This window comes from Protobothrops mucrosquamatus, unplaced genomic scaffold (assembly GCF_001527695.2).
Source record: "Protobothrops mucrosquamatus isolate PMUCROS unplaced genomic scaffold, P.Mucros_1.0 scaffold_9, whole genome shotgun sequence".
In the NCBI taxonomy this organism is placed as follows: domain Eukaryota; kingdom Metazoa; phylum Chordata; class Lepidosauria; order Squamata; family Viperidae; genus Protobothrops; species Protobothrops mucrosquamatus.
In genome coordinates, this window is record NW_015386085.1 from 823,066 (window position 1) to 847,396 (window position 24,331).

The 24,331-nt window shown below is 37.1% G+C and overlaps 1 protein-coding gene across 1 annotated transcript in view; it reads right to left on the bottom strand.

Moving 5' to 3' along the window:
* The window catches only part of LOC107289548 (partitioning defective 3 homolog B), a 164,898-nt gene that overhangs the window by 64,495 nt on the left and 76,072 nt on the right, over positions 1-24,331 (bottom strand). Inside the window, exon 4 of the mRNA XM_015818360.1 lies at positions 7,195-7,330. Coding sequence (XP_015673846.1) covers positions 7,195-7,330 — 136 coding nt within the window. The remainder of the gene's footprint in view (positions 1-7,194; positions 7,331-24,331) is intronic.

The following is a 24,331-nucleotide window of genomic DNA, read 5'->3' on the forward strand; positions in this document are numbered from 1 at the left end:
CTATTTGTCAAAATCTGTTGAGAGGCCATATTTTCCTGCTGGACTATATCAGTTTAAGGCCACAAAGGGCTCAAGGAAAGTCAAATAACAAGGACATGGTTATTTCTTAAGGTGTTATTTATCAAGATTTAAATCTGATTTGCAAAACAGCTGAAAAAAAGAGCTATGAGACTGGATATAAACAAGATATTATAAAAGGAAATTGTCACGCAGTCTGCATCCATCTGACCAGTGAAGAACTGCACAATTACTGTGTTTTATGCAGCTCTTGAAGACCAAAAGATAAGCAACAGGGAGGAAATTAATGCCACGCCAAAGGACACGGCTAAGATTATAAAGTAACCAAATCTCTATATGAGATCTGTTAAACAATCCATACCAATGTGCAAAGAGATTACTAATTTCAAGTTACATTGTGGATGTGTGCACGTGCACATGTGGAGAATCAGTGTTTCCAGGCAAAAAGAGAATGCATAAAGTTGCTGGGGCTAACCAAAAAATATTCCTTTATAAATATTTGAAATCCAACCAAAAGGGAAAAGGAAACAGACAGCATTTACCCAACTTTGATTGGTCTCAAAGGCTAAGCAGGGTCTGTCCTGGTTAAACGGAAGACCAAGGAATAATTCTAGGGCTGTATTCAGCAGTTTTTTGGGGGAGATATATGTCACCAAAATGGTGGGCATGATTAGCTAATCTAAACCACTCTTCCTTTTTAGCATGCACCACATGCATTGCACACAATACATGTGATGCCTGCTCACACCCACCATTCTGCTCTTATTGACACCCCTTCTCTAGGAGGGGACCCTGACTGGGCAAGTTGAAAAAACTTGCCCGAAGGCATCCTTGGAAAACCACTTCCCGAAAGCTGCACGAATGCAGTCATGAGGAACTGGGCTCAACTCAAGGGTACCTACCAGATTCTGAAAGACACATTCCCCTATTTATCTAGGAATAAGCATGTATAAGCCTAGTTCAATGGGTTGATTACTTGGCAGTCTTAATTTCATAACTTCATTTACAAAAAAGTCTGTGAAAATAAAGAACTCCTCTTCAATATACCAAGGTCTCAAGCTATCTTCAATTTCCTGTCATTTTCTATTTCTTTGCATCTAAGTTAATAGGGGGAAATGCAGCACATTTAATAGGAAATTTGGCTTCAAGGTGCTTAGATCAAATCCTTAACAAGTATAGCCCTAAGCGTTCAATGCCATCTGTATACTGAGGATGCCCAACTTCTCTTTCCCACTGAAATCCAAGGAAGGTTTTCAATTCCAAATGGGCTTCTGACACTCTTAAAGGTTGGATGAGAGCAACTTTTCAGTCTGGATGTCCAGAATTAAATGCATCCATTTCTGTGTACGCTTCATCCCGTCATAACATGCCAATCTGGAATATACTATGCTTTTTTAAAAAGTATTTGGAACCTTAAAAAAAAAAAGTTCAAAGGCTCCCTGACTGCCTTCTAATGAAAACTTTCTCTAAGAATAAATACAAAAGCTAGTCTCCTTTTGGCATTTAAGGCACCTTGCGGTTGAGGTAGGTGTTATTCTGAACAATGCTGTTGATTTCTAATTGAATGTTAATAGATTGCCATTTTAATTATTAAATTAGAATATTATTTATTCTTTATGTTATTCGTTAAGGTTTCTTCTACTTCAATCTGGGGGCTCCAGTTTATCAGAATGGCACTGATAATGGAATAATGGCAGAATTCAGGTTATATCATTAAAATCTCTATATAAGCAGAACTATATTTACTTTCTAAGGAAACTTTCTTAAATAAGACACATGCACACAACAATAAATAAATCAATTGGGCATGGAGGGGGAAGAAAAAACATCAACAACTAGATTAGGTGAAAACTAAGGAGCCCACAGTTAGTCAATATTAATTTAGAACAAGATAATAACTGATTTGATTAATGTCTGCTAGGAACTGTGAAGATTTCAGGTTCATTTCTCTCTAGGTCACACAAAAAGGCAATGATTGGTTGACTTAACCAAGATACTATTGTATTCTAGATATTCAAATTATTTTTGTGAGGTAATGTGATATCCTTTTTATGGTATTTTTTATTGTTATATATTTTATAAAGTGTACATATTGTATTTCAACTCTATAATTTAAAGTACATCACACTTTTGAGGTTGCTATTGGTGTTAGATGAAAACCAGATTGTATATTGTGTTAGATAGTGAGCCATAATTACAGCACCTGTTATCTATTAAGAAAATAGTATAAAGTTAACTATGGCTTAGGTAACATAAATAACTGAAACAGCTCTCTCTCTCTCTCTCTCTCTCTCTCTCTCTCTCTCTCTGTGTGTGTGTGTGTGTGTGTGTGTGTGTGTGACAGACAGACATACATACATACGGAGGTCAGGAAAAACCTTTAACAGCAGGATTTCCTCCTGTCTCTTGAGATTTGCCTGTTCATATGCAGGCTCCCAATAAGTTTTCAATTTAATCTAAGTTATGGGACTCAGTTTCCTTCACTCTCCTATAGCAAACAAGTCAGCTATTGGCCTATCCCTATTCCAAAGCAGTTCATTGTCAACAGTTCCTATTTTCCGACAAGGGTATTCATTCTATGAGGAGATATGAAGCAATGGTTAAATTAAAAAAATCATGTTAGTAGCTGAATCCAGTATCAACAATGAGGAACAAGTTACAAGAACACTCCACTTGAGTATGTTTTTATAATCACCGTATCCCTAAATAAAATACAAAAATAAGACCTGGGCACCATACCTTAACAATTCAGACATATTAGAACAGGTTTAGAAAAGAATCTAAAAGATGATCAGGAATTAAGACTTTTCTTATGTAGAGAGAATGCTAGAACATGCAAAGAAGGAAGTAATAGTATCCCAAAAGATTTCAGACAGATCGACAAAATCTGATCTGCCTTGTTTCAGAGGGCAGCACATGGATAAAAGAAGTAACTAGCAGATTGTGGTTAAATGTTAGAAATTATTTATTATTATTTATTAATTTTTTTGCCCCCCACCTTACTACAAGGGCTCTTTAAGAGCTAATCAACAATGAAATCAATTATCCAGAAAAATTGTGGTCTCTCCACCTGATCTATTTATGTAGCGGCTGGACAGACATGTGTCTTGGATGCTTCCACTGGGATTCCCATCGTAAGATGGAGCTGGATTTGAAGGCCTCCTATCCAGCTTTGGGATACTAATACAGTCCAAGTCTTGACATGCCTAGACAAAATTGCCAAAATAAGTTTCTGAAGATTTTAAGAGAAAAGAAATAGTGCAACAAATGATGGTAAATAATCTACTACTAAACTACCATTTGCCTATTTGGTCAGGAAAAATATATTGGCTAGTTGTCAGTGGATTAATACATATATTGTTCTAGGTCTCAGAAACAATGATTTCAGAGATAAGGACCCAATGACAGGAAGGTGAAGGAGAAAGTTCTAAATATTTCTCTTCATATACTCCTCTCCTCACATACATAGATTATTTCCAAGGATAGAAAAATTCTGGATGATAAGATATAGATATGAAGCTCTAAAGGTGAATTGCTCACAAAGATATCCTTCCATTACTTTATGTATCCTGTTTTAGAATTCTTGTTTTGCTCTTTGGTGTGAGAAAACATGCTTTACAATGAAAAAAAAAACCCTAGTCTAACCGAGATTTACAGATACAAGGTACTATCCAACATTCTTCACAAACCTTTGTAGCAAAGAGCAGGGTTCGAGAAACACTCATTTGTAAAAAAATAAAACAAATCCCTCTTGCCATTAAAGTTGTACATCTCTTTCACCCAGTGTGAAATCTGTAGAATTAATGTTAGAACATGTGCCTTTCAATGAGAAATGAAACCATCTGAAGGTTTCTGATATTAATCAGTTTGAGAGCTTTAAAGCTATCTTGGGTGCTTTGATTAACAACCCCTGTTCTCACAGGAAACATGGAGTTTTGGGAATCAGTAATCTTAGGGCATTACAGCTAATAGAATCAGCTTAAAAGGGATTACCAAGAAGGGCCTTTTGTGAAGCTTCAGAGACTCAATGGGGCCATACTGAAAAAGATAATAAAGCCCTTCAAGGTTTGATAAGAATTCTAGGCAGCTCTGAAAGTACCATTGACCTGGTCAAGGTATCAACTGTTTTTCACCATCTCTCTTGGGAATGTGGACTGGTTCTTTATAGGATTTCATTAAAAACAACAATCCAAACAAAGCTGTCTGCTAAAATTAGATATTGGTCAAGTAGATTGACTTACTGAAACTGATATGTGCAGAGGACATCCCAGTATTCCTGTGGGCACCGAATTAAAACTTGAAAGTACCATATATTCTCTCTCATCCAAAACTCAATGGATTTGATGTAATTACAAGGAAGACTCAATCGTAAATGAAGAGCAAATCTTCTGTAGTTCAAAGTGGTGAATAACATGAACACTACCTGGGCTCAGAAGCCAAATGGCAGTTTATCAGTCTCTTTATTTCACTCTTCAGGGTAACGTGTTATCTTAAAGTCCACAGAGCCATTGCCCTGTGCTCAATGCAACACCGAGGCAGGAAAACACGAAGGTACAAGTACAAATTAGGCAAAACCTGGCTCAAAAACAGTAACTGTGAGAGGCACCTTGGAGTCCTAGTGGACGATCATTTAAACACGAGCCAGCAGTGTGCGGTGGCAGCCAAAAAAGCTAACACAATCCTTGGTTGTATAAACAGAGGCATAGAATCAAAACCATGTGAAGTATTAGTACCACTTTATAAAGCCTTAGTAAGATCACACCTGGAATACTGCATACAGTTTTGGTCACTACATTACGAAAAATATGAGAAACAGGAAGGAAGGAAGGAAGGAAGGAAGGTAGGAAGGAAAAAAGGAAAAAAGGAAAAAAAGGAAAGAAGGAAGAGATGGGAATGAGAAGCAGGGAGGCAGGGAAGGAGGGAGGGAAACAGGAAGAAAGGAGGGAGATTGGAATGAGAGGGAGGGAGGTCTGAGGGAAGTCCTGCCTTAGCACTTGGCCACCATCAGCCCTGCTGCCATTTTGCCCTTGCCCCCTTCTGCTGGCCTATCCTGGTGGTCTTCCATCCTATTGCTAAGGATGTTTTGGTTACAAAGCCGGGTCTCCTCGCATGGAGATGGAGTGGGCCTCCCTCTGACCCAAGCAATTTGACCTCCTGCAATCTGGCCAAGGAGAGCACAGCAGCAGCAGCCTCGAGGAGGAGGTAAGCACAACTGGGCGCCCCCTCGGGGAAGTGGGGAAAGACTGAGTTGGGTTGCAGGGTCCTGGTGCCCTGGGAGCTCAAGGGCTGGGCTGGGTGCTCCGGGCAGCCCACGCCACCATCCGGGAGTTCCCGTGTGGCCCAAAAGGGACGAGGCTCCTCCAGTGGACCATGCCCTGGCGCCCACTCCAGTCCCACCCCCTCCACCAGAGACCCCCAGATCCCCCCTCAGCCTGCCCGGCCCCCTCACAGGTGCCTCCCCAACCTGAGCAACATTGAGCTGGTCACGCCCTCCCGGCCATTGACTTTGCTTGTCAAAAGGTTGCAAAAGAAGATCACATGACCGTGGGACACTGTGACCATTATAAATATTAATCAGTTGCCAAGCATCCAAATATAAATCACATGACCCTGGGGCCATGCTGCAAGTCATAAGTGTGAAAAACAGTCATAAGTAACTTTTTTCAATACCACTGTAACTTTGAACAGTCACTAAGCAAACTGTTGTAAGTTGAGGACTACCTGTATCACTTTTTTCCTTTTTTTTTTTGGTTAACAAGTTTTTGACACCTTGCTAGGAGACTGGTGGTACTTGAATATTGCCATATCCTAAAAATGGTACAGTCGGTGAAAAGATTGAAATGCCCTGGACTAGAAGACCTCCAAGGTCTATTCTGATTGATTGATTATCCATAATCTTTCTCAATGATCAGTGCAGCTCCATACCAAGAGATAAATTTCTAAGCACAGATGCAATACATAATGTATACGGTGTGTGTGTGTGTGTGCGCGCGCGTGTGTGTGTGTATGTATGTATGTGTATGTATGTATGTGTGTGTGTGTGTGTCATCTAGTCCAACCCCCTGCTCAGGCAGGAAACCCTATACCATTTCAGACAAATGACTGTCCAGTCTCTTCTGAAAAACTTCCAGTGTTGGAGCATTCACCGCTTCTGGAGGCAGGTTGTTCCACTGGTTAATTGTTCTAACTGTCAGGAGATTTCTCCTTAGTTCTAGGTTGCTTCTCTCATTGATTAGTTTCCACCCGTTGCTTCTTGTCCTGCCTTCAGGCGCTTTGGAAAATAGCTTGACTCCCTCTTCTTCTTTTTTTTATATGTGTATACACAATTGTACAAGAATTTGCAGTTGTTTCTCCCTCTCCGCATCCACTCAAATTTCATTGGCAATTTGGTATGGAGACGTCATCTGACTGATTTTATATTCCCTAATCAGCTGTGTGACCGGCAAAGTTGTTATGATGTATTTTTTCAATGGAACTAAAAATGAACAAAGTGTGGAGAAACATTTATATAGGGTTAAGCACCCTCTGTCTGGATTATCTTCGCTTCCCCACAGTCTCCAGCTTTATATCAAATTACTGCTCTGTGAATTGTTGGCACTATCTTAATCCTACAATAAATCCACTTCATCTTGGGCAATATATTTGTGAGATAATCTATAGAATACAAGGAGCTGATATAAAGATATGGTGTTTAAAATTTTCAGTGTTAAGTGAATATAAAAATTTAGAATAAATTGATATTAGTAATGTCAATAATCACTACTCTAAGATCCCATGATAAGAAGATGGTTTCCAGACTCTTGGAAGAATTTAATGCATGCTAGCAGAGGGAGCAGAACAAGGAACAGATTTACACAGAAATGCTACTTGGTGCCTTCAGAAGCCAAGGGAGACTGTTCTATTACTTATTTAGCATAATGACTATTTTGATTCTGAAAGCTTCTGAGAATTTCCCAGAATCACAAGACAGAGTAGAGAGGGGACAGCATTGATCAAAGTTCCAGAAAAAAGAAATAAATCAAATGCCATTATTTGTTTTCATGACTACATNAAAAAAACTGGTCTATGAACAGAATAAAGATTGATCTGTAACTATTTTTATATTTTTCAAAGCCTATATACTGTATATATACTCATAACAGATTAAATTGTTTTGAATAAATTTTGAGCACCTACCCAATGCTGATCATAATCAGATGATCTTCCTCTACCTTCCTCTTCATCATATAAAGGTACACCTTCTCTCCTTGCCTGATGATACTCTTTACGTAACTTCTGGATGCGATCAGCAGTTCCAATAGATGGACGATCACTGGAAAAAAGAAGGAACATCTCAATAATATTTCAGTATACTTACTTTCAGCTGGTTCATGTCTGAATTCATTCAACAAATGCAATTTTTCACTTAGTTTCATTTCTTCACAAGTCACAATTAGGTAAATAACAGACATATACAGTAGCATACTGGGCTAGCTAGGGTTTCTTTTTTAAAATTTTACTTCACTTTGAAGACAATCACATTTGGCACACACAATGCATCAAATGTTAATTAGAGTTCTTTGTAGGCTTCATTACACAGGTTGTCCTTGTCTAGTGACTGCCTCATTTAATGAGTGTAGTTATGACAGTGATGACAAAGTAACTTTGCAACCAATCCTAACATTGACGACCCTTCGCAGGTCTGTAAAGCAAAGGGAAGCTGAAGTAAGATTGTAAGCACATGGTTTCACTTAGCAACCACTTTGCTTAGTGACTGAGTTGCTGGCACCAATTGTGGTTGTTAAATGAAGATCACTTATAAATCATTAGAGAAACTAACCTTATCACCATTCAGGGTATCTGGAAAATGGTACAATCATAGCATAGTCCTACTTACTCTGAGATCTTTCTCCTTAAAGAACAATTTTTCAGCTGCACATTAAACTAGCTTCTTGACATATGTTAAAAACAATTATCCACTATGCCAGCGATTGGTAGAAATAATCTGATTACTAGAAGTGACTTCTTTTTTTCCCCTACAAGCCTTTGTCAGACTACTGTATTGGCCCATCTCTTCTCTCCTTTATCTGTTGCCTAACAAATATTGCTAATACTTGCAGAAGGTTTGTTGACAGAGCTATGGCATGGCATGATTGGTGTCATGTCCAAATTAATGTTGACCTTGAGCTACACACATGAACAAGAAGACAAAAAAAAAGGTTAGCTGGCTAAGATTTACATTTCCTATTTTCTGTGAGTTTAAATGTAAAGGGAGCCATGGTGGGGCAGTGGCTAGAATGCAGTATTGCAGGCTGATTCTGCCCAAGCCACCAGTTTGATCCTGACTGGCTCATGACTCAGCCTTCCATCCTTCCGAGGCAGTAAAATGAAGACCCAGATTGTTGGGGGCAATATGCTGACACTGTAAACCGCTTAGAGAGGGCTGTAAATCACTATGGAATGGTATAAAAGTCTAAGTGCTATTGCTATTAAACTAATTTAATTCACAGCGATATTTGTGGATACCATATTCCTTCGTATAATGCAGAGATTATACGAAGAGGAAGAAACAATAATTTTTGTGAAGATTGAAAGAGGCTTGTTAGATAGTTCAACAAGTTCCCTGCACATGGAATATAACAAAGTGCTCCAATGTGCATAGCAGAGGGTTAATGATTTTTAATAAAATAATGACTTGTTTCACAGCACAATAGAGAGGATACCATCCAGCCTCCACATTGCGAGTGTTCACCCATATGTGATACATAGGGGTGTGAAAGTATTTTGCTATGGGCCCTGATTTCAGTTTTTCATTCTCAATTGATCCATGGCAGTGAGATAGGGAAACAAGTTTTCATCCTTCCTCAAGGAGTAAAAGAAACAAACCAAAAAAACCCTGACTTTTTTGGGGGATAAATATACAGTTTATGTCTTTTTCGTGCTTTTCACAGTGCAAATGTGGAAATGGCTTCTTCTTTCCGATGATTCTTGGAATAACCAAGTGACATTTTACAAAATAAACAACCCCTACCCCAAATTAATCAACTGGATTATATCTGGATATTTTATTAAAAATCATGACATAAATCTGCCAAAATGGAAATCTACCATGCAGAGCAGGCAGTAAAATGGATTTGCACATCCTGAGTAATATATTTGGATGTGACGCCTTACAAATGTGCACCACAGTCATGTTTAATAACCTTTACTAGAGTCATACATTTCCTTACACGGACATTCTTCCTGCCTGGAAGCAACCCTTGAAGCAAGCACATCTGATCATGATTTCACAGTTCACACAATTTTTATCCAGGCAGTTTCTGTTATTATGAATCAGTGCCTTCATTTTCAGACATCATGCCTGATGGAATAATAAGTTGCCTATGCTGGCAATTTCTCAGGTGCATCAGAACTCCTTGAGAACTCCTTTGCAGAACAATTATGAGATTACAGGGCCCACAGCCTTACAAACCTAGGCTCATATAAAACTGACTGTGTTGCATCGCATCGTATGGCCTGTTGGCAAACCAGTCTCAATTTAATTGCAGGGCAAAACTATCAAGTTCCACAGTTAGATCTAATTTCTGAGTGGGACATAGAGAAGGGGAGCTAGATTTGTGTATTAAGATGATTCTTTGCACTATGCCTTCATTGTACACATACACCCCAAAACCCCCCCATCAAAAACAGACCACAGATTTTGAGGGATTTTGCTCAATCAGGGTTGACAACAATATAATTAAAAGCCTAACTGGGGATAGAAAGACAAACTGTGTAACAAAAAAAAGCTAACTTCAACTCCCAGGCAATGTAAAATGATTGTGATATCCAATCCTTTAGCAGTTCAGAATTTCAGCTTGCCTCCTGACAATTACATGAATATATGAACTACATTCAGAGTTGCCAGATGAATTCAATCAGGGCCAGGCAAATATCGCATACATAATCTATTAGTTTACCCCAAAGGAACTGAAGCATTGAATTCAAACAAAATGAAGTCATCAGTAATAATAATGATAAAAAAAAGAAAAGTATAAGGCAATATTAAAAAACCCACCATTTTCTCATATTTGTAAGAAAAAAAACCATACCAATTGCAATCTATTCTCCCATCTGACTATATATATATATATATATATATATATAATATATATATATATATATATATATATATATATATATATATATATATATATATATATATATATATATATATATATATATATATATATATATATATATATATATATATATATTTAAAACTTTGTGTAGGTAGAATTATGAAAAAAGAAAACAGATTTTAGGTGCACAGGAAGAATAAATGCTTGTCTTAGAAAAAGCAATCATAGGTTACAAAAGAAGTGCAAAAATTTATGCCAACTTGAAAACTTGGTATAATACAATATAAAAATTACCACTGGAATGTATCAGTGAGAGTTGTAATCACTATTTAATTTAGGAACTGTCTGAATGGGGGAGAATGTAATTTTGGTTCACCCTGACGCCAGCTGCATCTGTGAACCACACTTTTCATACTTGGTATTTGTCATCCTTGTGAGGTAGAACCAGACAGGAAACGTGGCCGATGAGCTAATTCTACCTTATTATAAGGTTATATTAACAGAATCTTGCATGTCTGAAAGTACATTAAAGGAGAATATTTGCAGCTTAGGGTTGAAATGAGTGGTTCTTGGTGCTCTCTGAACTTGATTGTTTTCTTGCAGATGTTTTATTAGTGTTTGGGTAATGAAACGTATGCAAGAAAACAACTGAGCTCAGAGAGCACCAAGAATTTCTGAAAGTACATTTCCCCCTCCCCTCCTCCCCATTGCCTTTATAGTCTAAGAAACTAGGGAGGGTCCCTTCTGAGTCACTTGCTCTGCTTACCTTCTGCTGCAAGACACCTTTTATCTGACTGTTCCCTGTTCCCTTGGCTGTGTCTCTTCCCCCTGTCTCCCAAGGTCATTACAGTATTAAAGAGATGGGAACAGACCATAGTCAGTCAGATTTAGGCAAGAATCTGAATCTATCCACCAATATAGACTCCACATTGGTGCCAATAGACTGAATATATGAAGGCAAAGAGGAAACAAGAACAAGTATATATATTGTAGTTCTGGCTTTTGAGTACTAGTTGAGTAAGGATGGGGTAGCTTTCTTTATTAGAAGCAACGTTTGTTGACTTTAAAGCGGGCTATATATTCTCAGTACTTGTGGATAACTAAATTATAAAAAGCTGTGATATTCATAAGACTTAATATAAAAAAATAATAAAAACCATGTAACCATATTAATAAGAAGCATAAAACCAAATTAGTCAAACTAAAAGCATATACTACTGTACTAGTGGCATGCAAAACACAGATGTCTATTTCCCAAGGCTTGATAGAAAGGCAAGTCTTAACAGCTTTCTGTAAAATTACTAAAATGGGGGCCATTTGGATCTCCCCATTGTTCCATTAGGTCAAAGTAGTAATGGCAAACACTGTTTCTGGCCCCACCACATTCTCTTTCTGTACTGGTGACAGGCTGGCCATGGTCAACTTGGAAGAGATAGTCCTGTAGATATCTTATTTCCATACCCTGTAGGTTAAACAGGTTAATGCCAGTTTCTTATACTGTATTCAGAAACTCACTGGAAACCACTGCAGTGCAACATTACTGAACCATCCCTCTGCTCTCAGCAGTCTACTATTTTCTATATCAACTGCAAATTCCAAAGTCTTCAAGGGCAGATCCAAGAGCAACACATTGCAGCAATCCAATCTAGAGCCTGACAGTTACCAGAGTCTCTCTCTCTTGAAAAGGTCCCAACTAGTGCACCAGTTGAAAGTGGCCAAAAATATCCATCAAACTGTGAGCACATCAATGTGAATTTGGATGGGCTTGATTAATCCCTAGAATGTTGTCAATAGCAATAAATGATCAATTGCATGGTTTTTGATTCATCTAATTATAGCTAAACAGTGTAATGAAGTACTACATCAAGGAGAAATCAGCAACTGGTTAATAATTAGAAAACTATATCTGATTCAAAAAGACTTAGTGAAAGGGACAACACCAGGAAAATATAGGCCAATAAAATGCTTGCCTATGTTTAAATTATTCACAGGCATAACAGCTGACAACATCCAAGATTATTTAGAAGAAAATAACATCCTTCCAGTAGAACAGAAAGGAAATAAAAGAAAAAGCAGATCTATAAAAGATCAACTGCTGATTCATAAAATGGTTCTGGAGAACTTGACAAATATAAATCGCTGGGACCCGACAGATTATATCCCAGAGTTCTGAAGGAGCAGGAAGATGTTATCTCAGAACCATTGCACCACATCTTTCATAAATCCTGGAGCACCGGGGAAGTACCTGAGGATTGGAAAAGGGCTGATGTGGTTCCCATCTTCAAGAAAGGGGGAAAAAACGGACTCAGAAAACTACAGACCAATCAATTTAACATCAATACCCTAGGGAGATCCTAGAAAAGATAATTAAAAAACCCAGATCTGCGAACAACTAGAAGCAAACAAAGTTATAACTAGTAGCCAGCATGGGTTTGTTAAAAACAGATCATGCCAAATCAATCTTATTTCATTCTTTGATAAAATGACTAAACTAGTAGACCAGCAAAATGCTGTGGACGTAGTATACTTAGACTTCAGTAAACATTCGATAAAGTAGACCACAACCTACTCCTTGATAAACTAGAAAAAGATGGAATAGACAACATCACCACCACATGAATCTGTAGCTGGCTGGCAAACCATACTCAATGAGTAGTCCTCAATGGCACTACATCCATATGGAGAGAAGTAAGCAGTGGGGTACCACAAGGTTCCGTCTTAGGCCCAGTACTCTTCAATATCTTCATCAATGACTTAGATGAGGGAATTGAAGGGGAACTCATCAAATTTGCAGATGACACCAAACTGACAGGAGTAGCCAACACCCCAGAAGACAAACTCAGGATTCAAAAAGATCTTGACAATCTTGAACAATGGGCCCTATCCAACAAAATGAGTTTCAGTGTGGAGAAAAGGAAAGTCTTACATTTAGGCAGGAAAAATCAAAGGTACAAGTACAGATTAGGCGAGACCTGCCTTAAAAACAGTAACTGTGAGAGGGACCTTGGAGTCCTAGTGGACAATCACTTGACTATGAGCCAGCAGTGTGCAGTGGCCAGCAGCCAAAAAAGCTAATACAATCCTGGGTTGTATAAACAGAGGCATAGAATCAAAATCACATGAAGTATTAGTACCGCTTTATAAAACCCTAGTAAGACCACGCCTGGAATACTGCCGCCAATTTTGGTTACCATATCACAAAAAAAATGTTGAAAGTCTGGAAAAAATTCAGAGAAGAGCAACTAAGATGATCAAAGGCCTGGAGACTAAAACATATGAAGAACGGCTGCAGGACTTGGGTTTGGCTAGTCTAAAGAAAAGAAGAACTAGGGGAGACATGATAGCAGTATTCCAGTATTTGAGGGGCTGCCACAAAGAAGAGGGGGTCATGTTATTCACCAAAGCACCAGAGGGCAGGACAAAAAACAATGGTTGGAAACTGACCAAAGAGAGAAGCAACCTGACATTAAGGAGAAACTTCTTGACAGTGAGGACAATTAACCAGTGGGACAGCTTGCCTCACAGTTTCTGTGAAACTGCAAAAGCTGAAGAATCAATTTACATATGGTCTGAACTGATTATAAAAAGGGGGTTGATTCATTATCATATAGTTGGGTCATTAAATGTTTGGAAACAACTGGTATCAGTAAAAAACGTTACAATGTTTGTAGAAAAATAATGAAGTAGTGGAAGACAGAATTAATGGTTGGAAATGAAAAGTTTGAACTTCTCAACTTTAGAAGAGGCATCTTCCAGGGTGACTCATTATCACCCTTATTATTTGTCATTTTTACAGTGATGATCCTATTTACAGTGATTTTGAAGAAAACAGATCTTGGCTATCAAGCAGGAAAATGCCAATATCATCTCATATTTGCTGTATTTGGGTGATCTAAAGCTTTATGGAAAATTAGCAATCGAAATCTAATCATTGACAAAGAGCTTAAGAATTTTTAGCACAGACATAGCAATGGAATTTGGCCTAAAGAAATGTGCTACAATAGCAATAAAGTAAGTTAAATCATAAACAGTAATGGAACTGAAATGCCAAATAGCCAAAACATCAGGAACCATTAAGATGAAGTAAACAAGTATCTGGGCATTTTAAAGTTGAATAACATCAAGCATGGACAAGTTAAAAATGTGATTAATAAAGAATACTTCCCAAAAGTAAGAAAATTGCTAAAGAAAAAAAAATAAAGTGAAAACACCATTAGGTATGATCTAATGCTTATTTTTTCAGGGAAATAGTCAACACAAGAGAAAAGGTACTTAACTCTGTTGTATTATTAGATGTCATTGTCTTCTCAAGTACAGTATTTGAGAATCTGCTGAAATATTCATTTTGGCAATGGCATTTTTTTTTATAATGCTGATGCTTTTTATATTATTACTCAGCATCAGAATACAGTATACGTCACTGGCTGCTCCTGAATAAAAGCTGGAGAAAACTAACATTCTAATAGATCAAAACATTTGATAGGGGCCTTAAATTTATCCCACAATCTACGCTGGGTACCGAATTCTGACAGGAACAAAGTATATTTTGTTTTATTTGTTCCATTGAAGACTTTCTTAATCTGTATGTGCATTTCTGTGTTTGTCTCTGGTCATGTCGGTTGCTTTTGCCCAATGATCCCTGAATCACCTGAGATTACCTGAAGCAGCAGCTCTGAGAATCTCAGAATTGCTAGAAACCCCTTTATTGCTAATACTACAGCTATTAGGATGTCTAGCCTCTTTTGCAGAAAACAGATGCAACTAATAGACTGACTATCTCAGCTTCCATAGTTTAAGCCCCACTGCTTCAGACATGTTATAAGAGATACCAGGAGGCATTGAGTCACCTCAGACATTTATAGAATGAGGATACTGTAAGAGTTTGACTCATCCCCATTATCTTCTCTGACAGACAACAGTGGGATTCCAGTCACTGCTAACACAGTGGATTTTTTTGTTCATCGTTGCAAGTCAATGTTCAGTGCTACCCAAAATAACTGCATCCAAGCTACAGGGAAAGAATCAGTGGAGCTACCACTCCACTCAAACAGTGGAACAGAAACTTGCATATATTTATCGTGGTTTTTATTATCGCCTGTTCACCGCCCTGAGTCCCGTAAGGGAGATAGGGCGGTATATAAATTTAATAAATAATAATAATAATAATAATAATAATAATAATAATAATAATAATAATAATAATAATAATAATAATAATAATACCACTAAAATATGGCCAATGTGGGATCCTTGGTGCTCTCTGAATTTAGTGGTTTTCTTGCAGATATTTCATTATTGAGGTAACATCATTGGTGCTAGGCCTGATGATGTTGTCTAACGTGGTAATGAAATGTTTGCAAGAAAGCCACCAAGCTCAGAGAGAACTGAGGACCCCAAATTCAATCCTGAGCTGCAGTTCTTCTTTTCTATCCATGGCCAATGTGTTTTGGGTAAAACAGTTCTGATGTAGTAGTGTCTGTGCAAAGTAGGAAGGCTGCGTTTTGGAAAGCATATGAGAAGACAAATTTAGAGCTTGGGCATTTGCAAAACTGCTGAAAGGAAAGCAGGAGATGGTGCTAATAACAGGGAAATGTTTTTTCTTCTTTTGTTTTGTTCAGCTGTTGTCTTCTGAATGCTAAATGTGGTTCATAAATTTGAGTGTGGGGTACAATGGGGGAAAGCTCTGAAAGAGAGTCTCGCAAAACTAGTGTGTTTAACTCTTTGCCATAACTACTGTCAGCAGGATGTGAAAACGTATTTCAGTAACTAAGAGAACAATAAAGCTTTAGAAATGGAAACTCTAGACTTTGCAGAACAAAATTATGGTGAAAGATGATTCAGGCAGAGTCACAAAGTCAAACATGCCTGAAAGTGGAAATTGACAAAAAGTAACCTTATGTCTCATTCTGTGCATGAACACAAACAAATGAGGAAACAAGATGATTTTTCAATGATTCATTTATAAACAGAAGTAAGTTCTAACATGCATTATAAAAAACATCATCTGGATCATTACCCAGTTTTATACTTAAATCCTTACTATTTTTTTTAATTAGGTAGCTTGTGCCCTTTTAACTATGCAGATTTAAAGTATCATAAATACTTCTGTCTAAAATTATCATCAAAGATCTCTAAAACAACACATGACTATCATTTGTTTCACATTGAAACAACACCACTGGCTCTCTAACCGTGGTCTGATGTGCTTCACTACTCAGATCTTTCTGGGGAAGGAGATCATTTCCCACAGTGCCAGAAAAAGAAATAAGGAGCAATCACAAAGATACTTCTTTGTGTCTCACCATTCCTTAATAAGACCAGGGAGTTTCTCAGGATGACCAGCCCTGGCTAGTGGAAAGTCACACCCACCACTGGATTCTATAGATCTCTGAGAGAAGATCACTTAAGTATTGTCAAGACAAGCCATTTTTCCAGACAAATACCCAATTAACTTCTTCACTGAAACCATTTTCTCTCATTACCTCTATCTGATGCCCCTTGATTCTGTAACCTAGAGGTGTTTGTAGACTTTTTCTGGACTGTGATTAGGACAAGCTTGTTTGAACAGTTAAAACTGAGATGTGATCAGAGCTTATGCTATTATGATATGAAAATACCTTGCTCCAATGAAGGCAGCATTTGAAGCTGGTAGAAGAAATGCTAAATTTTTAACCTTGACAGAATATCAAGCACAGAGTAAGAGATTATATAATTGGAAGCAAATTAGGTGTTTCTGGCCATATGTGTAAAAATGAATTTGACAAATGGCATTTTAGTTGCTGAAAGGTTCTTAGACACAAGGCAGAAAAGAGCTTAAGATTTTCATTTTGAAAAGAATGAAACAATGAACTTTAAGTTATTAACTTCTATTCTGAGCTTCTAGTATATTCTATTCTGGAATATAAATGTCTGATTACAGGATTTAGATACTGACAACAATTGATATTTTCTCAAATTATTGTTACAAGAACAAGTAATGACATATAAACCTCCAACTTTTGTTTTTTGTTTTTTATTCAAATATAAAACATTTGTTTTTGAAAAATGAAATTATTCCTTCTTTTTTTCCCTCTTGATGTTTGGCATCAACTGGGAAATCTAGTAATAGAGGGCAATTTATATGCAATAACTTCTTTAGAATGCCCCATGCAGAATATTTGGGGTATTGCTTTCTTCTGGCACATTTTCTTACAGAAATCTCTCTTATTGAGAAAAAGCAGCTGGCATATTTGTAACATACAGGTCACACCACTACAGAGTGTAGTTTTTCAACCTCTCACTCAATTTACAACAGCTGTAACAATTCAACTAAGCTAACACTGAATGTTAAATTATTGCAGGAGATGGTGGCTGCTTTGTTGCAGCTTTTCTTATTTCTCAGACCTAAGAATTTATTTAAAAGAATGTATTTTTTATCTCCAAGTATATAAAACTGATGTTTCAGGCTTATTGCCTATTGCATTAATAAACAATTAACAATGGTGTAACTTCAAGAAATGTCTATCATCTGGCCCCAGAATCGAAAAGATTGAAACATACAGAAGGGTTATTCTGAGTTATAATGCATTAAAATTGCCCTGCATCAGCTTTCCACAGTCAGACTTTATGGAGTGAAAATTAGGAGTCTGATGGTTGCAAAGAATCTCTAAAACCTTCATTCACCTTAGTGAACTTTTATTTCCTTCACTCAACTCTTATTGACGCTGCTATTTTGGTGCTATTTTAGCTGATTTTCTGTTTATACGATCCCAGTCAGTTAGAAATTGTTGCATATATCATCCCCATTCAGCAATTTTTTCCATTAAAGGTCCAGAACTGATCATTTGGTATCCTATTTCCCATCTCCATTCTGCTACTATTATGTATCTAAAAGGGAAAAGACTGGAATAACCAAATATCACTCTCTTTGGGCCTGTCTAGCATAGCTGACTCAGGAATTCTGGGAGTTGAAATCCATGAGTCATAAAAGAGCCGAGGTGGCCTACCCCTGGTCTAGACCAACTACCCACAACCCTGTTACCAGTGGCTCTAAAACTTTCTGTGCCTTTTGATACAGATAGATATAAATTGTATAGATTCTTGTTGTTAAGTTATCTTTCTCTATATTTGCTAGCTGATCTGAGTGATTGCAAACTACATGAGAAATTACCCACAGTAATTTTCCAAACATAGTGAATGTGCTGGTGTCTCATAGCTATGTGGTCAATCAACACTATCGCTAAGGAACATGGAAGCCCATTATGTTGCCCTCATTCCAAAAAATCAAAATGTGCCAATTGCAATGTGTCTGAGTTGCCACACTTCTAGTTACAGTTGTCTACCAGTTGTAACCATATTTCCCTCCTGATTCAGTTCTAATAGGGCTACCACATATGGGTGGCAAAAGTGTGGCTCGCACCTAGCTGGAAGCAAAGAGATGCTTCTTTAACACTTTGCTCCCTTTTAGTGGTTGCCCAGATACACCCATGCATTTTAGTAGAACGCTTGTTTCTCAATACCACTGTCTGAATGAGAGGGATCATTACCAGAGGCCACTTTCTTTTTTTAGTCCTCCAGTCTACTTCTTCATGATTCTTTCATTCAGCTTTGGACAAAAAAAAATCATCAGAATAAAAAGAATAGTTTCACAAAATGCAAGGGAGGATTCCCTCCCACCATCCGTTTTAGCTTCGTTGTTGATCAGTTCTGACATTTTGTGACTCAACAGACATCATTTTGCCGGGATTGTTTATCAGAAGCTTCTTCTTTGTGGGCCTTTGATTTTTTCCAAGCCTTAGGATCTTCTTACGTGTCCAAAATATTTAACTTCTACTTTTACTTATATATTTGTTTGTTTCTAGCAATTATTTGACACCCAGAAACCAACCATATTCTTGGAGGCTTATAGAAATTAAGTGTTAAAAATAAGATATAAATCCCAAATTAAATTAAGATTAAAATAAAACATTAAAGTTGCACAGTAAAACTAAATACTTTGAGCTTCCATTGAGTACTCTGCTTTATTTCATCTAGAATTTGATTACTTTTCATACTTTGATATTCTCAACAAACTTTTCCAATACCACAACCCAAAGGCTTTTTTTTTGTTCAGCCTTTTTGATGGTCCAGTCTTCATAACCGTATGTTACAGCTGGGAAAACCATGGGTTTGATAATACTGCATGTACCTTGGTTGTCTGAGTGACATCTCTGAAGTTTAATACTTTGTCTAGTCATATCACAGTCTTTTTCCTATGTAGTAGATGCCAGTTTATTTCATGTTTTCTATTGCCATCTGTGAATCCTTGAGTCTAGAAAAATACAGCCTATTACTACTTCATGTTCTTTTCTGTCTATTTTTATTGTGTGAATCTTAATATCTTGGTTTTTAAAATCTAAGCAGTAGACTTTTGCACTCATTCCTTTAACCTTCAACAAGGAATTCTTTAAGTCTTTCTTTCTTCAAGGGCAGCAAAGTGCTACTATCAACCACCATAAGAGGTTGTTCAAGCTTCTCCTTATAATTTTAATTCCAATTTGTAATTCATTGAGTCCATAATTTCTCGTGATATATTCTGCATGTTAATTAAATAAAGTAACACTATACAATCTGGCATGCTCCTATGTCAATTGTGATTCATTGGTTTCTCCATAAAGTGTTCTCTGTCTTCCTAGTCATCATATAAATTCTTCAACAAGCAGATAAAAGGCCTGGTATAATCATGATTTTAAGAGCTATCAACAATTTGTTGGTGTCCACATTGACAAACCCATAGTAAAATTAATAAAGCCAAAACAGATGTTCTTCTGGAACTCTCTTGACTGTTTTATTATCTATCAGATGCTAGTAATATGATCTCAAGCACTTTCGCCTCTTCTGAATTCATCTTATACATTTGGGAGTTTTTGTTCCTATATTGTTAAAATCGGAATTCAAAATAGTATGGGAAAGAAGAGTCATGGTTTGATAATTTGAGTGTTCTTTGGGGGAAACTTTTTGGAAAAAAGAAAAAGAAAACTTTTACAGCCCATTGGCCACTGCTATGTTTTCCATACCTGTTTACAAACCTCATTTGGCACCTTAACTAGATTATCTTCCAAAATGTTAAACAGCTCAGCTGGGATTTCATCAGCTCCTGATGAAATTGTTGTCAGCAATATATTCTAGAGACCATTTAGCTTCTGTCTGGCACTACAGTTTGCACATATCATTCATTTTGAAATATTTTTGGACATGTTTTCAGCATATCTGCATCATGTATTCTTTATCCAGTAGATTCTTTCCTTCTTTGTCTGATATTGCACCCATCTTTGCATAAAGAAATCTCTTAATTTCTGTAAATTTTCTTCATACACACGAACATATAATTTTTTTAAAAGAAGTTTTTCCAGAGAGTAAAACAATACCAATTTTAAGTTAAGGGTACAAGAAATAGTAATACAGTAATTGAAAAGTGAAAAAGAAATATACTGGTACCTTGATTGCTTCAAAACTCATTGAATTTTGTACCTGACACATTTTGTTATGAAATTTTGTCCCTGTACTCATTGTTTATTTGGTACTCGATGCACTGCGTTAGTAAGAGAGGTATGGCTGCGGAGAATGGACAGGAAGTCGGTCATGTTGGGAAGGTCACTTCAAAGGGAAGCGGGGGATGGCCTCAGAGGGTGGAGAGGAAGGCAGACATGCTTGGAAGGTCACCAAAGTCCTTACCAGCTGAAGCAAAGGGTCACATGGTAAGTCACATGGTTTATTTGGTACTCATCATTTTAGCACTCGTGCCTCCTGGAATCAATTAACAGTGAGTACTGAGGTATCATTGTAAAGAAAAAGCAGTAGAAAAGAAGAAAATAAGAATAATAAAAATGTGGCTTCTGAGCTTCTTAAACAGCAGTTATAAGTACTGTGGAGTCCTTGGTAAGCTTGGTTGTTTCTTGCAGATGTTTCATTACCCAACTAGGTAACAACTTCAGTGCTAATAAGTGAGAGGTTTACTCCTTATTTATATACTGTATAGTAGCTTGCCCTATCAATGTTGGTAGAGGTCTGGTTTTCTCCTTCATAGTTCCTTGATTAGGGTAATGTTTTCTGCTTGATTGTTTGTCTGGTGTTAACCCTGCTTATCTGGGTGTTGGTTGCTGGAGAGGATATGGAGCTACCGATATTCTCTTCTATTGGAAGTTATAAATACATTTGTATTTTACCCCCTCTCTCCAATATACATCAAAGTTTTCTTCTTTCCATAATGCTCCCTTTATAATAGACGATGTTTGGTTTTGGTGCTCATGTTGACAAAAATGTTGCAAATCACAGCAGAACGTCTGCTTTCTCTGCATCTGTAGTGGGATTGTAAACTTGGATCACTTTAAAGTTGCTTTATTTGCCTTGGACTCAAAACTGAGATGATTCTATCATTTTGGGAATTATATGCTAGTGCTAACTTTAATACCCTTTTGTTAATGATGATGGCTACTCCATTTTTTAAAATATTTTCTTTGTCCACAGTAGAAGATCTGATGCTTCTCCATTCCAGTACATTTCATTTCGCTGAAACTCAGAATGTCAGTGTCCAAGAATAGCAAGTCTGCCTTGACTTGCAATGCTGACATTCCACTTCCAATGGTATACGTATCTCTACAGCTTCAACATTTCCTTTTGCCTCTGGGCATATCAGCAGTTTGATATCAGCAGTGCTATTTCTGCTTGCCCTTAGTGCTGGATACCCTCTGACCTGGAGGGTATCTGATACTGCATTGTTATAAATATATATCCATTTGGTTTTCTTGGCAGATTACAGAGTGTATTACCATGTCCTTCTCCTGATCTGATCCTCCTCCTGTGATCTTCTCGGAGTGTACATTCCCAACTCTATAAACTCAAAAGGATATGCTAATGACTTCAAGTTTACAATCCAGAAAGGGTACACTTTAGTTGAACACTAAAAGAAACAATTTCAATCACGGGGCTTTAAAAAAACACAACTAAGAGAAATGAACATTTTATGCATCAATATAGGCCTGAGAGTTTAGTTTGATCTGCTATAGAACTCTTGTGAAGCAACTCTTGAAATTAATTGGCAACCAATGTTTTCAGTGTTTTTCACAAAGAAAAAAAATGGCTGGGAGTATTTTCTTTTCCCTTAAAAATAAAGATGACGAAGCTGAAACTGCCAGCCACAATCCTATTGTTAAAAGCCTTCCTGCTTCCAAATAACAGACTTTCTCTAGCTATTGCAGTCTGGAATCCTCACCAATGAGAAGGTCTCAGTGGCAGATATCCCATTGTGATGTTGACTCTCCAAGCAGCAAAATTCCTGGAGCATCTGTTCACTCACTGAAGAAGCACTGCAGGGGAAAGCAACACTTGAAGAGCCATGTGGCTGCTCAGCAGTGAACCCTGAAGCAAAATTACAGACACCACCATCTAGAACATAGAGTTCCAATGTTGGTGATAATACCAAAATGGTTTCACTCTCCCTTCAGAAATCATCCATAGGGAAAAAGTTGTTTGTGATAGTAACTTTCTAAAAAAAATAAATAGTTCCAGTACTATTTATGTAGGGTAAGAGCAGCTTAAAAGCGGTTGGTCAACCTTCATTGGATGAGTTCAAGTAGAGAGAAAGCCATCTCTCTACTTGAGCCTTCATTTGGGTTCCAGTGGAGAACAAAGGATTGGACTTAGCCTCCTGTGCTTTCGTGCTCATTTTTAAAGACTTGGAATTATTTTTCCACACAGAAATACTCGAAAATAATTATGAGATTTAATTCTGCATATTGAAAAAAAAATCCTGAAATTAAGCTTGCTTTAGGCACATCAATTGCTCTCACTGACAGATTTTCAGTGGTCCATTTATAGCCTTCTTCCTTCATTTCATCATACCTCTCCGTAACTAGAAGTATTGCAAGCTGAGTAAGGTAACCCTAAATTTTAAATTCCATACATTAGTAATACTGAAAAAAAATCATTTGCTTTTGTCGTTTTAAAAAGTTATTTATAGGCTGTCTAGAATGTCAGAGAAAAGTAGATAGATCATGTGGTCAAAAAGCATCCTTATGATAAAAGAAAGCTTTTAATGGATGATGGCTACTGGGATAACATTAATCCAGTATTAAGACTTTTACGGGAAAAAATACAAATGTAATTTGTCTTTTTAACTGTCAGCTGCATTTCTGAAGCTTTAAAATCTGCAGCTTCCAGTGGCCTTTTGTCTTTCTGCCCTGGCAGGAATATCTTGGACAGCTGTAAGAGCTTTGTAAGTTATCTTTCTCAAAATCCATCAGCTAATTCAAGGAACCTAATTAGAACTGCCATTTTGATGAAACGCACTAAGCCTCAATATAAACCAATAACACCATCAGTGTTTATTACAAGACCACACGGCCAGGATTCCATTGAATATGATGTATACAAAAATTATAGATGGGTACAATTTCTGAAAACATGCATATTAAAGAGACAAAAATGAATACAAAGAAAATGAATGTATATCACTTTGTGAAATATAGTTAAACGGGAGATGTATCATTTCACATACACTAGTTAAAAATTACTCATCCAGAAGAAATATTTCACAAGGAATAAGGCAAGGCTTTTTCTCTCTACTATTTTGTATACTGTTTGTTTTATATCTGACAGAACAGAAACATTTGACTTTACAAAGCCAAATTTTTAATAAACCCATGTTATGGGTTTGAGTTCTAAAATAATGATGTGTTCTGACATATGATACCATCAATATTGTCATCAGCAGAGTTCCCCCCAAATCCTACAATGATAAACATACTGATTGGAGAAAAGCTCTTATATTTTGCATATTATAATTTATTGCTGTAAGCCTCAACATATGATACATATCAACCTTTAATGACTAGAATGTCTAGTCCTTAGGGAACTATAGAGTGGTGGGGCACTCTAGATATTGCTCACACCTATCAATTCTAACCACTTGGCCAATGGAGAGAGATGCTGGAGATGGAGAGCGTCTTCTGAATCTTTAGAATGTTGCAGAACTGATTACAAACAAAAATATGAACAATTGGAATGAGTGAAGTATCTGAAGAAATGGAGGGTTCCTTCTCCTCCTCCTTCCTTAAGTTGACTGTAATGGAGCCCAGAATTTCCATTGTTACGTTATGGTGATTGTAAATCAAGGCAGCCATATAACAGGACCCAATTTTAGAACTATTTTGCAGCAGTCATTAAATGAATCAGTGTATTCCTATGAGCGTGTTTTG